This window comes from Antennarius striatus, chromosome 5 (genome assembly GCF_040054535.1).
Source record: "Antennarius striatus isolate MH-2024 chromosome 5, ASM4005453v1, whole genome shotgun sequence".
Classification (NCBI taxonomy): domain Eukaryota; kingdom Metazoa; phylum Chordata; class Actinopteri; order Lophiiformes; family Antennariidae; genus Antennarius; species Antennarius striatus.
This window is the reverse complement of record NC_090780.1, coordinates 692,882-705,874: the sequence shown is the minus strand read 5'-3', so window position 1 is coordinate 705,874 and position 12,993 is coordinate 692,882. Positions and strand designations below refer to the sequence as shown.

Genomic DNA, 12,993 nt, shown 5'->3' with positions numbered 1-12,993 from the left:
TCTGCAGCTGTGAACACGTGGGCACAAGCTAAGAATCCAACTCCACTGTAGACTCAGCCATTGTACATTCTAAAATGGAGATGGCATCTGGGGGTGTTGTCTTTGAGCAACCCCCCCAGAGCCTCCTGCCCTCCTGGAGTAACTGAGCCCAGCACAAAGCAGCCATTGTGAGGCTCCGTGGAGTCGTCCAGCGGCTGAAGAAGACCTCGGCGCCAACGGCCACGAATCACTCTGGTCCTGTCTGATGGGTTCTGTTCAGGTCCTGGGTTATCTATCTATCTATCTATCTATCTATCTATCTATCTATCTATCTATCTATCTATCTATCTATCTATCTATCTATCTATCTATCTATCTATCTATCTATCTATCTATCTATCTATCTATCTATCTATCTATCTATCTATCTATCTATCTATCTATCTATCTATCTATCTATCTATCTATCATGAGGTGTTCTTTTCTCTTTTCTTCATCTCCGTTCTTTAGTGAACCACAGATTATGTTCATAATCCACATGTATCACAGTCAGATTAGATCTATATGATCATCACATGTCTTTTTTTGGGGGGGTGGGGGGGGGGTAGATCAGCGGTGTCTTGTAAGTGATGGTGTTGTGATGACCAGATGGGGGGGTCCTGTGTAACACTGAGTCTAACGGGGGCTGATGAACACATCCGGACCCCTTCCTGTAGTTAAAGTCAGTAAATAACAGCTGTGTTGTTTACCGGATGCTTCAGGAGCTGTTTGTTTGTTTGTTTGTTTGTTTGTTTGTTTGTTTGTTTGTTTGTCTGTTTGTTTGTCTGTCTGTCATAAACAGAGGGCTTCCACATCTCCTCCACGCTGATTGGCTGCTGGCTGACCTCTGACTGACACCAGGTACCTCAGCCTGACAGCCGCCGCTGTGCGCACAAAGGGGGGGGGGGCAAGCCCCCACCCTACGCGGGGTGAACGTGTCCGTCCCCACTGAACGTGTCACTCAGGATTAGCCCCCCCGTGCAGACCTCTCCCCCAGGCGCGTCCAGGTCCTGGAGATGCGGGATCCGGATCCGGGGCAGGCGCTGGTATAAGAGGCGGACCGGGACGGGGCTGCGCTGTTGGAGCGGAGCGACGCGCGGAGGGACGGGACACGGAGCGGCTGCTGCCGGGCGAAAGACCCACTGACTCACCCACTCACCCACTCCCTCACCCACTCACCCACTCTGGGGACGCGCTGCGCGTCCGCGTCCACTAACACGTGAGAGCCGCGCAGGTCACACTACTCTGCGCTCCGAGCGCGTCTCCACCCGCGGCTTCCTCATGCGGCTTCCCGCGGCGGGGAGCTCCTAGAGTCGGTGTTCTCCTGACCAGCGACCCGCCCCACCGGACCGGACCGGAACGGGACTTGACGGCGGGGCGCGATGGAGTGGAGGAGCACGTGGCGCGTCCTCCTGTTCCCGGTTCAGATGTTCTGCTCCATCGTCAGAGCCGGTCTCCTGTCGGTGCTGCCCCGCAGCAGGAAGGACCTGACCCAGGACCTGGTGTTGGTCACCGGCGGGGGGCGAGGCATCGGCCGACACCTGGCCAAGGAGTTCGCCAGGCAGGGCTGCAGAAAGGTAAGGGATCCGACCTGTTGGATTGGTTCAACTCTAGACTCACTGAGATTAGGAGCAGTTTGTTTAGTTTGAGTCCAAACCAGAAGCCTGACCCCCCTTTGACCCCCCAGTAGTCAGCCTACCCTACTGTTCTGTGACAGCAACTTCTCAGTAGGTCCAGTGGGTCTGGGGACTAGAGACTGTGGATTGGAGACTAGATACTGGGGATTGGAGACAGGAGACTGTAGATTAGAGACTACAGACTGTAGATTAGAGACTACAGACTGTAGATTAGAGACTACAGACTGTAGATTAGAGACTACAGACTGTAGGTTAGAGACTACAGACTGTAGATTAGAGACTATAGATTAGAGACTACCGACTGTAGATTAGAGACTACAGCCTGTAGGTTAGAGACTACAGACTGTAGATTAGAGACTACAGACTGTAGATTAGAGACTACAGATTGTAGGTTAGAGACTACAGACTGTAGGTTAGAGACTACAGACTGTAGATTAGAGACTACAGACTGTAGATTAGAGACTACAGACTAGATTAGAGACTACAGACTGTAGATTAGAGACTACAGACTGTAGATTAGAGACTACAGACTAGATTAGAGACTACAGACTATATATTAGAGACTACAGACTATATATTAGAGACTACAGACTGTAGGTTAGAGACTACAGACTGTAGATTAGAGACTACAGACTGTAGGTTAGAGACTACAGACTGTAGATTAGAGACTACAGACTATAGATTAGAGACTACAGACTGTAGATTAGAGACTACAGACTGTAGGTTAGAGACTACAGACTGTAGGTTAGAGACTACAGACTGTAGGTTAGAGACTACAGACTGTAGGTTAGAGACTACAGACTGTAGGTTAGAGACTACAGACTGTAGGTTAGAGACTACAGACTGTAGGTTAGAGACTACAGACTGTAGGTTAGAGACTACAGACTGTAGGTTAGAGACTACAGACTGTAGATTAGAGACTACAGACTGGGGATCAGAGACCAGACAGTTTGCCCTGTTTCAGTTCAGGTATTGCCCAACACCTGGGGTCAACCAGAGGGCAGGTTGGTAAAGGAAGTGGATTAAGTGAAATTATCGGTGTCCAGGTCTGGGATGACGGACATTTCCAGAGGTATATTACCCAGAGGTCTTTGCTGTCCCCCCTCATAGCCACTAATATATCAGCCTTTCTACTTACCTGCGGAGCTCATCTTCGGTTTGGTTTCCACCTTTGAACTCTTGCTGCCATCAGCAACAGGAGGAACTGATGAGGGTTCATGTAAAGACCGTGTGTTGTGTTGCCTTCACCTGGACAGGTGGGGCAGTGTATGACTGACAGTATGACTCATCCAGATTCTTCCCAGCTGATTGGCTGATATGAGATTTGATTGCAGCATCAACAACCCGAAGCTTTGAGAATGAGTTCTGATTCTTTACAACTGATGACCACAAATGTCTCGAACACGTCAGAAATAACGAGATGATGCAGACAGATGATGTGGGGACATGTTTGCCCCCTGGTGGGTCATCAGTGATGACTGAGGGGATATCAGTTCATGTGTTCCATATAAAGAAAGAACATTTTACCCACTCTGGTGAACAGTCACCTTTGTAGCCTCATTCTGCAGTCTTTAAGTGAAGTTCAGGCGTCATCAGATTACACTGCAGAGGGAATTTAAGGGAATTCCAAACTTTAAATTGAAAGTCAGTGGAGTTAATGGATTTTTATTGAGGAGCTCCTTTTGTCCTGTCGACCAACCTATCCATCAAAGTCAAGGACTTCCGATCTATGGCTGGAATTGTCCAGTGGCTTCATCAGCAGGTCCTGCTCACTGTTCTTGTCCGGTTCCTACAGGAACACTGACAGTGGAACATTGACCGCTGACGACGTGATGAGCAGCTTCAGTCCTTCAGCCTCAGATCAGTCACACCGTTTCACATTAATTCATCTGGTTCTGGTCTCTACCTCATGGCTGTCACATGGGCTCGTCTCGGAGGCTTTCTTAAGGTGTGACTTCAGTCGCTTGATGTGTAGCTGGGAGCAGAATGAAACAGGAACTGCCTCGCTCTCTTTCAAAGCCGTGTCCTTTGGGGAAACAGCAAGAAGAAACCAGCGGGTCTGAAGCTTTCCATTGCAGCTGCACAACAAAGGATGTCGCCGTGCTTTTCAGCACCTCATTGTGGGGTGTGATCAAGGTGTGAAGGCCGTGAAAACAACACCTGTGGTAATGTGCCTGACAATCCTTCTCTGTCTGAGGAGATAACAGGAGGAGGGTAATTATGAATGGGGTTACCCTCCGTGAGCTCGCATTCACCCTACTTCCAGCCCCTTTGAGATTGGCAGCTGGAATTTCCTTTTACCTCTTTGTGGTTTCTTGGTTTTCACGGTTTGAGGAAGACTCAGTGAAGCAACGGCTGGGAGGAGGACGACTACAGAACAATAAATCATTTCTAGATAATATTTAACGGTAAAACTACAATTCAAGAAGAAAATGTAAAAACTTGATGTGGTTGGTGTATGTTGTAAAGAAGACGAACCAAACTGAGACTGTGTGTGTGTGTGTGTGTGTGTGTGTGTGTGTGTGTGTGTGTGTGTGTGTGTGTGTGTGTGTGTGTGTGTGTGAGAGGCGGGAAGCACACCGCTCCCAGCTGGGTATTGCCCTGCATCTGACCTTGCGGTCTCCACAGTAATTAGACAGCGGCAGGCGACTGCCTCCTGAACTCCTGCTGCCCCCTCTTTGTGCTGCCTGACAATGGGTGTGAAGAGACGCTCCAACCCACCCATACATTCAGGACCAGCAGATAGAGTATCACTGTAATCCAGCTGCGGGGACACGGACACGTACGCTCTGGAGCTTTGTTGACGCGTCAGTGTCAGGAGTGTTCTTTATTGGAGGTGTCGTGAAGGTGTTGCTAAGCAGAGCAGTCACTGGTTTATCAGCGATAGCAACGGGGGCTCGTTCAAGGTCAACTGAAACTGTTTTCTTACCATCTTCATCCAGAATGCAATTTGGCGCGTGCTTGTTTGCTGTGGGGGTGGTGGATGTGTGATGTGAGATAACCCTAATGAACTGGGTAACGCTCCCCCAGGAGAGCACCGTGTCAGCGCCAACTTTTAATGAGAGCTGTCAGCTTTGTTTGTCAGGCTGGAATCCTATTAAAAGGTTTCAGGTGTTGATCAGGTCCTGTCTGCGTTCCCTGATTACTCAAATGGGTTTGCAAATGAAGCAAACACAATAGTCGATCAGAAGTGACTGGAGCAGAGGGAGCCGAGCCCTCATTGGTTCACAGCTAGAGAAACAAAGGACAGTTGGTCCACGATAACTTGAGTGTCCAAGAGACTGTCTCCCTTATGGCCGACAGCTGGCAGCTGAAGTTAATCACACTCATCACTATTTTTAACAGTTTTGCATGTGCAGATTTTTTTGGCTCCAGATGATTGTTGAGGAGATGTCAAGACAAGATTTGTGAAGATCTGAACTGATACTGCAGGATGCCGTCTGTGTTGACCTGGAGCGAGTGCTGGAGACACTCTGTCTTTGTGAACACTCAGTCTTTCTGTCTCTCCCACACGCTAGATCACTTTTCAGTGGATGTTTTGCTCAAATATTAACCTTGGTCACGGGCGACCAGCCAAATCCCACACTGGCGTCCTCAGCCCTTCACACACACTCACCATGTTCAAACTCTCTGACCAGAAACGACAGGGCTCATCTGCCCAACGGGCCATGTAATCTCTGAGAATTTGTGTTTGAGAGATGACGAGGGCTCACCCCCTGATTTCACTACCTTTCCCTGACCCCAAAGACTGACAGATCTAATTGCCCAATTGCTACTCCCCCACCTCCATCCACCCCCAGTTCCCTGCTCAGATGACCGGCCTGCATGTAGACTGGGGTGGATGAAGTGACGGTTCATTCAGAAAGCAACTCCCAGGCCTTTAATCTTGTGCGCAAATGATTTGTTGGAATGAAAATGGGCTTTCTGTTCTTTGAATGAAAAGAACACGTTTACATCAGAAAAACGGAGCCAAACGTGTAATCCCTTTGCTGACATCCGTCGTTGTTCCACTCAAGACCAGTAACTGGTTTGAGTGGTGTCTGATCTCCTCAAACTTTCAATGCGGGGTGTGTCCCGGTTTGTTTCCACCCATTTCTCTCTTCTTTTCCAGGTGATCTTGTGGGGCCGAACAGAGAAGTGCCTCAAAGAAACAGCTGAGGAGATCTCTCTCTCAGGAACCGAATGCCATTACTTTGTGTGTGATGTGGCCAACCGGGAGGAGGTCTACAAGCAGGCCAAGGCAGTTAGAGAAAAGGTACGCCGGCGTAATATTTACACAATATTTCCACCTGCAAAGAAAGAACACAGTGTGAAGCCTGTCTGTATGCTTATTGGCTCTGAGCTGCTCTTGTTCCCATCTGGTGTATAGCTTACACTTCAGCTGAAATATTTAAATAAGGTTGGGGAATATTGCTGACAGCTCTGAAACACATTTGCATCTCATCATGATGGCAGAGGGAAAACGCACAAAATCCAAGTCTTTTATTTCCATTGTTGTGCTTTTCCGTCTCAGGTTGGGGATGTTACCATTTTAGTGAACAATGCAGCCGTAGTCCACGGCAAAAGTCTGATGGACAGCGACGACGACGCCCTTCTAAAATCCCAACACATCAACACAATGGGACAGTTTTGGGTAAGACCTGCTGAAATAGAGAGGCTGTTTTAAAGTAGAGGCGTTTTATTGTAGCAGTATTTACAGTTTGCACCCTCACATTTGTGAAATTAATGATTTTATGATAGTTTTTCAAAATTGCCTCTTTGGGCCTGAACACATCAAAGGGTTTAGAAACTCATAGCGTCTTTATCCAAAGCTGTTTAAATCAATCCACTGGACTTTAAGAAGGTTCCTTTAAGACGTTTTGCCTCAAAATGCAACTGAGAGCTGAGAACTGATTTTGTTTCTAGTATTTATTTATTGACTGTCTACACCATTAGAATGTGTCCTCACCTGCCCCTCATTGACATTGGTCGAACTCATTCCAGACAACAAAGGCCTTCCTTCCTCGGATGCTGGAGCTCCAGCGTGGCCATGTAGTGTGCATCAACTCCATCCTGTCCCAGTCGCCCATCCCTGGGGCAATAGACTACTGCACCTCCAAGGCCTCGTCGCTGGCCTTCATGGAGAGCCTCACACTGGGCCTGCTGGACTGTCCGGGCGTCGGCTGCACCACCGTGCTTCCCTTCCACACCAACACAGAGATGTTCCAGGGCATGAGAGTCAGGTTTGTTACCCCCATGTTGTCCCAGCTGTGTGGTTCTAGGAATGCTAATGCTAATGCTAGTCCTGGTAGTCCAGACTATTTATCTAGACCAGTGGATGGTTTTCAGTTCAGTAACATTCTTGTGTAGCTCAGAGGATAGCTGTAGATGTGGCAGACAGGTGTAAATCTGTCTCCTGTTGTTACTCTGCATCTGTGACACAGAATGTTCCTAAGTAGGTGAATTCGTCCACCAGCGATAAAAAGTGTTGTGTAACAGCTTTTTGGAACTATCAGAAGTATTCAATGTACAGTTTGGCAACTTAGTCCAACTGCTGATCCAACATTTTTTGGTTTGCTGCCATAGAAAGCACATCACGCCAGCCAGCGGGGGCTTTGTTTCCATCGTAAACTCGGATAACTTCATATGAGAAATGGACATATCTAAAAAAAAGCTTTCTTCATTTTGTGGGACTTGTCATTAAAAACGAGGTCTTCTCTAGGTTCCCACAGCTCTTTCCTCCTCTGAAGCCAGAGATGGTTGCCCAGAACACTGTGGATGCGGTCAGAACCAACAAGGCCTTCCTCTACCTGCCCTGGACTATGCATGTCCTCGCCATGCTCAAAAGGTAAAAGGAATATCTTTGTCAGTATTTACCTGTTTTTTCTTGTTTGCATTGATTATTTTGTGCTTAACATTTCTTCCCTTTACTTTCTTTGCTTTTTAGTTTCATGCCACAAGTTGCACTTGAAGAAATCCACAAGTTTTCTGGGAGTTACACGTGCATGAACACTTTCAAAGGGAGGACATAAACCCGACTTGCACGTACATTGTGAGAATGACCTCGTCAACTTTGAGGTGTTATAAAGGAAAATGTGGACCTTAAGACATCTGGAGGTGGAAAAGACTCCATGATGTGAAGGCAAAGACTGAAGGGACACACGAGGCGGTAGTCTCTGCAGGTCCAAGTGATTGTTTTATGTGTGGACAACTGAACACTTTCATTTCCAACACAAGCCATGCGTAGGGCTGTACCCGTAGGTTTTTGTAACCCTTTTAGTCTGTTTTACTCTTGTTTTTTATTCTCTTTTAATGTCTTTGAATCAAAACAAGATAATAAACTGAGTATCACGGATGCACTGTGGTTCTTTATGCATCCAGCACAGGGACCGGTTTATCCAGCTGGAGGGACTGGGTGTCCTGGGATCTGATGCTCATAGCAGTGTGATAACATCCCAAAATGATTGACTGTGAAGATGTTGTCAAAATATGAACCACAGGCGGGGGTTAATGTGTTTTATTGTTGTCTTCCATCAGAGCAGGGTGGGGCAATCCATGAGTGTAATGAAGCCAAACCAGATGGTCACACATACAGACGGTTCTAACCCACACTGACAGAACATGGCATATAATAATGACGGGTAGCGCTGCTGCCTCACAGCCAGAAGGTTCCAGGTCCGATTCCATGTCTGGGTTCTATCCGGGTTCTCCCGCTTCCTCCTCCCTCCAAAAATCTTCCTGCTAAAAATTATCTATAGTGAGAACATATGTTAGTCTATGTGTGGCTCTGCAATGAGCTGGTACCTCATCCAGGGTGTACCCTGCCCATAGCCAGCTGTGTCGTGCTACAGACCCATATTTTAGATAAGTAGCTGAAGACAAGACTCTCGTCTTCAAGCAGAAGAACAAAGTCCAGGTCTTCTGTATTCTTCGATCAGTCACACACGTGTTATGGTGGATCACATGGGACTGATGTCGACTGTGGATCCTCTTCTGCTTTACTGCACGAGAACCTGAGGACATCCCAGGACTTCAGAACAAACCAGACCATCATAGCTGTGCAACTGGTCAATCTAGAGCCTTGAAATGACTTCTTAACTGAGGACATTATGAAAGACTGAAAAACTAAGGACTCTTGTCCCCTGGGAGACAACTTGACACGAGACAGGACAGTAGCCAATGAGCACCTGTAGCCAAAGAGGAGAAACCAATAGATCTCATAACTTTATTGTCATTCAAGTAAAGAACTGCAATAGAATAAAATTTTGTTGCAATGACTCAGAATAGTAGTTAAACAATATGATTTACAAATCTGCAGTAATCCATAAAGCTGTCAAACTGTGGCGTCAGCTCTGGCAGCAGGTGTGTGTCCAGGAAACACACTGATTGGACGCCACCGTTAGCACAGGACAAGTTTTGAAAGTGTGTTCATTTGCTTTCTTGCTAGGATTTAGCTAGGTTGAATTTTTAATTTTTATTTTACTATTTGGTGCAGATGTTACGTGTTAGACGCTGATATTGTATATATTGAAACCATATAAATAAAACACTTCTTACATCCATAAAAAAGTCTTTAGAGCTGTTTCCTACATTTTGTGTAGCTGGCGCCTAGCATTGCTGTGATTCAGTAGCGTCAAAACATCGACGTGATCGACGGTTTGACGGTTATTGCGTTAATCGAGTTGCACACAGTATCAGTCACCTGATCATCAGAGATCATGAGCCGTTGGAAGTCAATCTCATCTGAAGGAGGGTTTTTGGGAGTGTCGCTCGAAGAGGCAAAGGTTTTTGACATTGATCAAAACCAAACCGTCCTGTGTCCCTTCTCACCTCACCACCTGTCTCCGGCTAATGATTTGAGTCTGATTGGTCAGTGGACATGAACACAAACAGTAAGTCTTCATAGCTGAAACATCAAGTCAGAGCTTCATTCCATCTGTTGTGATGATCCTCGTGGAACAGCATCAATCAATCAGTCAATCAATCAATCAATCAATCAATCAATCAATCACCTTTTATTTATTCTGCGCTTAATCATGGCAACAGACATTTCAAAGCACTTTCACAGACAGAAAAACCCAACTGAACCCTCCAGAGCATAACCGACAGCGGTGAGGAAAAACTCCCTCATTGAGGAAGAAACTCTGGACAGGACCCAGACTCTTTTGGGCGGTCATCCACCTTGACCAGGTGGGTGGAAAAGAAATAAATGAAGATAAGGACAGGGTCAGAGACAGAGAGATAGACCAGATAGAGTCAGTGTCTCTATGGTTATAGTCAGACCATGTGATGCAGGAGCTGAATTGGGGACCAGAAAGTCAGGCTGTGTTCACCGACTCCTGGGTTGTTGTCTTCATACATGTTCACCATCACTAACTTATCATAGGCAAAGAGCAAAGTCCAGTAAAACATGGCACTTGTTTCTTTCCTTGTTAGGAGGTAAATAAAAGTCTAATGCTGTGAAAAGAGAAGAGAATGTGTGCAGAAGAACAAGTAAAATGTGGTTGTATTAAAAATATTGGATTTGGTTTTGGATCCTGTAAAGAAATTACGGAAAATATCTTCAGCCTTGCAGCTTTGGGGATGACACCATAAATACATCAAGTGTTATGTGACTCGTAGGAACACAAAACATCGACCCTTATCCAAACGTAAGTCAGAGCTGCACACAGAACCCTTGAGAGTGCTTGTAAAAGATGGGATAGAAGCTGCTTTGGCAGCGAGACAAGCCTCATAAACAGTCATTTGAATCCCAGCAAACAATAAATGCCCTCCCGTGCACTCATGATAGGGCCGCACATGGTGAACAGTAGGTGACCCGCACTGAGCAGGGCAGGAGGATGGGCTCCGCTGAGAACCAATCGGAGCCTCCTGCAGAGGCCTGTTTCTCATTCTGAGAGGGGGCTGTTGCGAAAGCCCAGGGAGAAGAAGCATGTTGGGATGGAACCCAACCCTGAGTTCAGGAGGCATGTAGTTCACGTCTGCTGAGAGAGGAGGGCCGAAATGGTTGGAAGCGTCTCAGGGGAGGTTCAGAGCAAGGTTAGCCAAATGCTGAATAAATCACAGGGGCGAGAAGGGCTTTTCCATGCTGAAGGCGCTGCGCTGCGCTCGGGGATGACTGACCAGGCACAGGTGGGAGCAGAGCAGCTACGGGTTGGTCAGACGGGAGCCAATGGGAGGAGGAGGAGGCTGTCCCAGCTGTGACCACATTCCCTGGAGCCTCTGCTGGACATTCCACTTTATTTAGGACTGGGAACACGTGATGAAACGTTCCATGTTTTTTTTTCTGGTTGCTTTGTTGTTTATAACATCCATTATACAACATTATGAATGATGTATTAAAAAGGTCAAAGGCCGGTGTTGTACATGTTGTTTATGCTTCAGCAGCCCAGAGAGAAGAAGGGAAAGCAAAGGTGAACAAACTCCAAATATGTATTTGTCTGTGAGCAGTTCCAAAACAATCAGGTCAAATATTTTCATCTGGTTATCTACCAACACTTTCCTTATCTACATTAAACCTACTGAATTGATGATCACAGAAGGTTGGGCAAAGGTCAACCAAGCTAAACAAAAAGCTTCAGGATTGTTCAGCCTTGGCTTCAGTGTTTGCTCTACGGTCTCGTTGAAGATCATTGCACTTTTGGATTTTATGCCACGTCCGTCGGGCACAGCCGTGACGTCACCAGGTACCCTGGCATTTCCTTCTGCCTGTACCCGTGTCAATGTCCAAAGTTCCTGAAGCTCTCAGGTGACACAGTAGACGACCCCCCCCTAGAAACAGAGACCAGACTGAGTGGGGGTCTGTACTCAGGTCAAGTTATCCCACAATCCCTTGAAAGCATTTGTTTTATTTGAGTTGGGCTGCTGACTGATCAAAGACTACAAGTCGTCCCTGTCATTAAGTCGTTGCTCATAATCAGCTTCTTGCTGGAGGCTTCAGCACATCTCTGATCACATGATTTGTGTACTTCCATGGAAACTGACATAACATTAGCAAAACTTTGTCATGCCCAAAGGTGGTATATATTACTTTAATCTGATGGTGGGTGAAGACATACGTAATGACACAGGTCCTCCTCACACCCCGGGGGGAACACCTGTGTACTCAGACATCTTGTGGAGAGCTTGGACATTGCTGGTATTGACATGATGTAGATAGAGTCACAGGCTACAGCAAACATCACTGAAGACCTTTCTATTGTAAATAAGAACGGGTCACCATTGATCTTCACCCAAACCTCCACTGGTTGTCTCTTCCACGCTCTGAAATAAAGCAGCAACACTTTTAAAGCTCAAGGTAGATGCCTGGACAGTCGCTCCCAATCATTCATTATATATCTGAGACTTCTGGATCCGGACTCCAGGCTTGTTGTGCTCTGATGCTGAATGTATGGAAAACTTCTGCTGGTGAGAGACTCGGTCGTCATTCACGTCACATCCACCACCGTTGAAGCTAAAGGTTTCAGGAGATGATAAATGTGCTTCAGCCTCAACCCATTCTCACTTCACAGTAATTCCAGCAACATATAGAAGTGGTCTCCTTCCACTGAAAATAGCATTGTTTTGGTTGCTGTGCCCGGTGGTGGTTGATGAGTTTGTTTAAGTGCAGGAAAGCCTCACTTAAGACGAGGTTTTATCAGAATGGCCTGTTACCAGTAATAAAGCCCATAAGTCCATGGGGACCAGTGGAAAACTGGAGCAAATAGCTGAATGAGCCTGAAGCCAGGGGCAACAGGAAGGCATTGGAGGGGGCTCCACAGAAGCGTTATTTGTTACGAGGTCTTATCCACTTTCTCTGGACAATGCTTTTAGCCCCCTGGCCAGTTTGTTGCTGCGTTCATCCATCACAGGGTAGGTAGTATGATAAAAAGGCTCGGCCTAACCCACAGCGAGGGGCCAGCCGAGACGCCTCAGTTGACCTGTCAAACTGGAAGAGTTATTATACGCTGTGGTGTTAAAGGTTAAAGGGAACAGCAAGCTCAGAGGACGTCTGTCACAAACACCGGCACAGGAGACAAATGCAGGGAATGATGTGCAGCCCTTTAATGAGTCGCTTCTGTTGAGCGTTAGCCTCAGAGCTACATGTGAACACTGTGTCCACAGACAGCACACCCAGAGTGGATCTGGAGGAACACAACTTCTTCAGCCTGTTTAACTTTCTAATGGAACATTCAGATTCTCCAGTCGCTATGTAAAGAATTCAACCTCCTTGGGCAGATGTGTTATACAGATGCATCAGGTGGATCGGGCTGCAGCTCTACAGCAGTACTACACTCAGTTAGTGCTGGTGGTATAACTCTGTCCAGATTCTATTCATCACTGGCTACCAGAAATATTTGTAGCCCCCGTTTCCTCTTCA

General features: G+C 46.8%; 1 protein-coding gene across 1 annotated transcript; it reads left to right on the top strand.

Moving 5' to 3' along the window:
* The first annotated feature begins 1,034 nt into the window (after positions 1-1,034).
* dhrs3b (dehydrogenase/reductase (SDR family) member 3b) lies at positions 1,035-9,189 on the top strand. Its single transcript, XM_068316379.1, has 6 exons — positions 1,035-1,595; positions 5,767-5,910; positions 6,169-6,288; positions 6,639-6,877; positions 7,357-7,482; positions 7,582-9,189. The coding sequence occupies exons 1-6, from the start codon at positions 1,401-1,403 to the stop codon at positions 7,664-7,666; spliced, it is 909 nt and encodes a 302-aa protein (XP_068172480.1). The 5' UTR covers positions 1,035-1,400; the 3' UTR covers positions 7,667-9,189.
* The last annotated feature ends 3,804 nt before the right edge of the window (positions 9,190-12,993 follow it).

Coding starts and splice junctions, on each gene's coding strand:
- dhrs3b (XM_068316379.1), top strand. CDS start 1,401: ATGGAGTGGAGGAGCACGTGGCGCGTCCTCCTGTTCCCGGTTCAGATG. Junction 5,911..6,168: donor CCAAGGCAGTTAGAGAAAAG/GTACGCCGGCGT, acceptor TTTCCGTCTCAG/GTTGGGGATGTTACCATTTT. Junction 6,878..7,356: donor TTCCAGGGCATGAGAGTCAG/GTTTGTTACCCC, acceptor GGTCTTCTCTAG/GTTCCCACAGCTCTTTCCTC.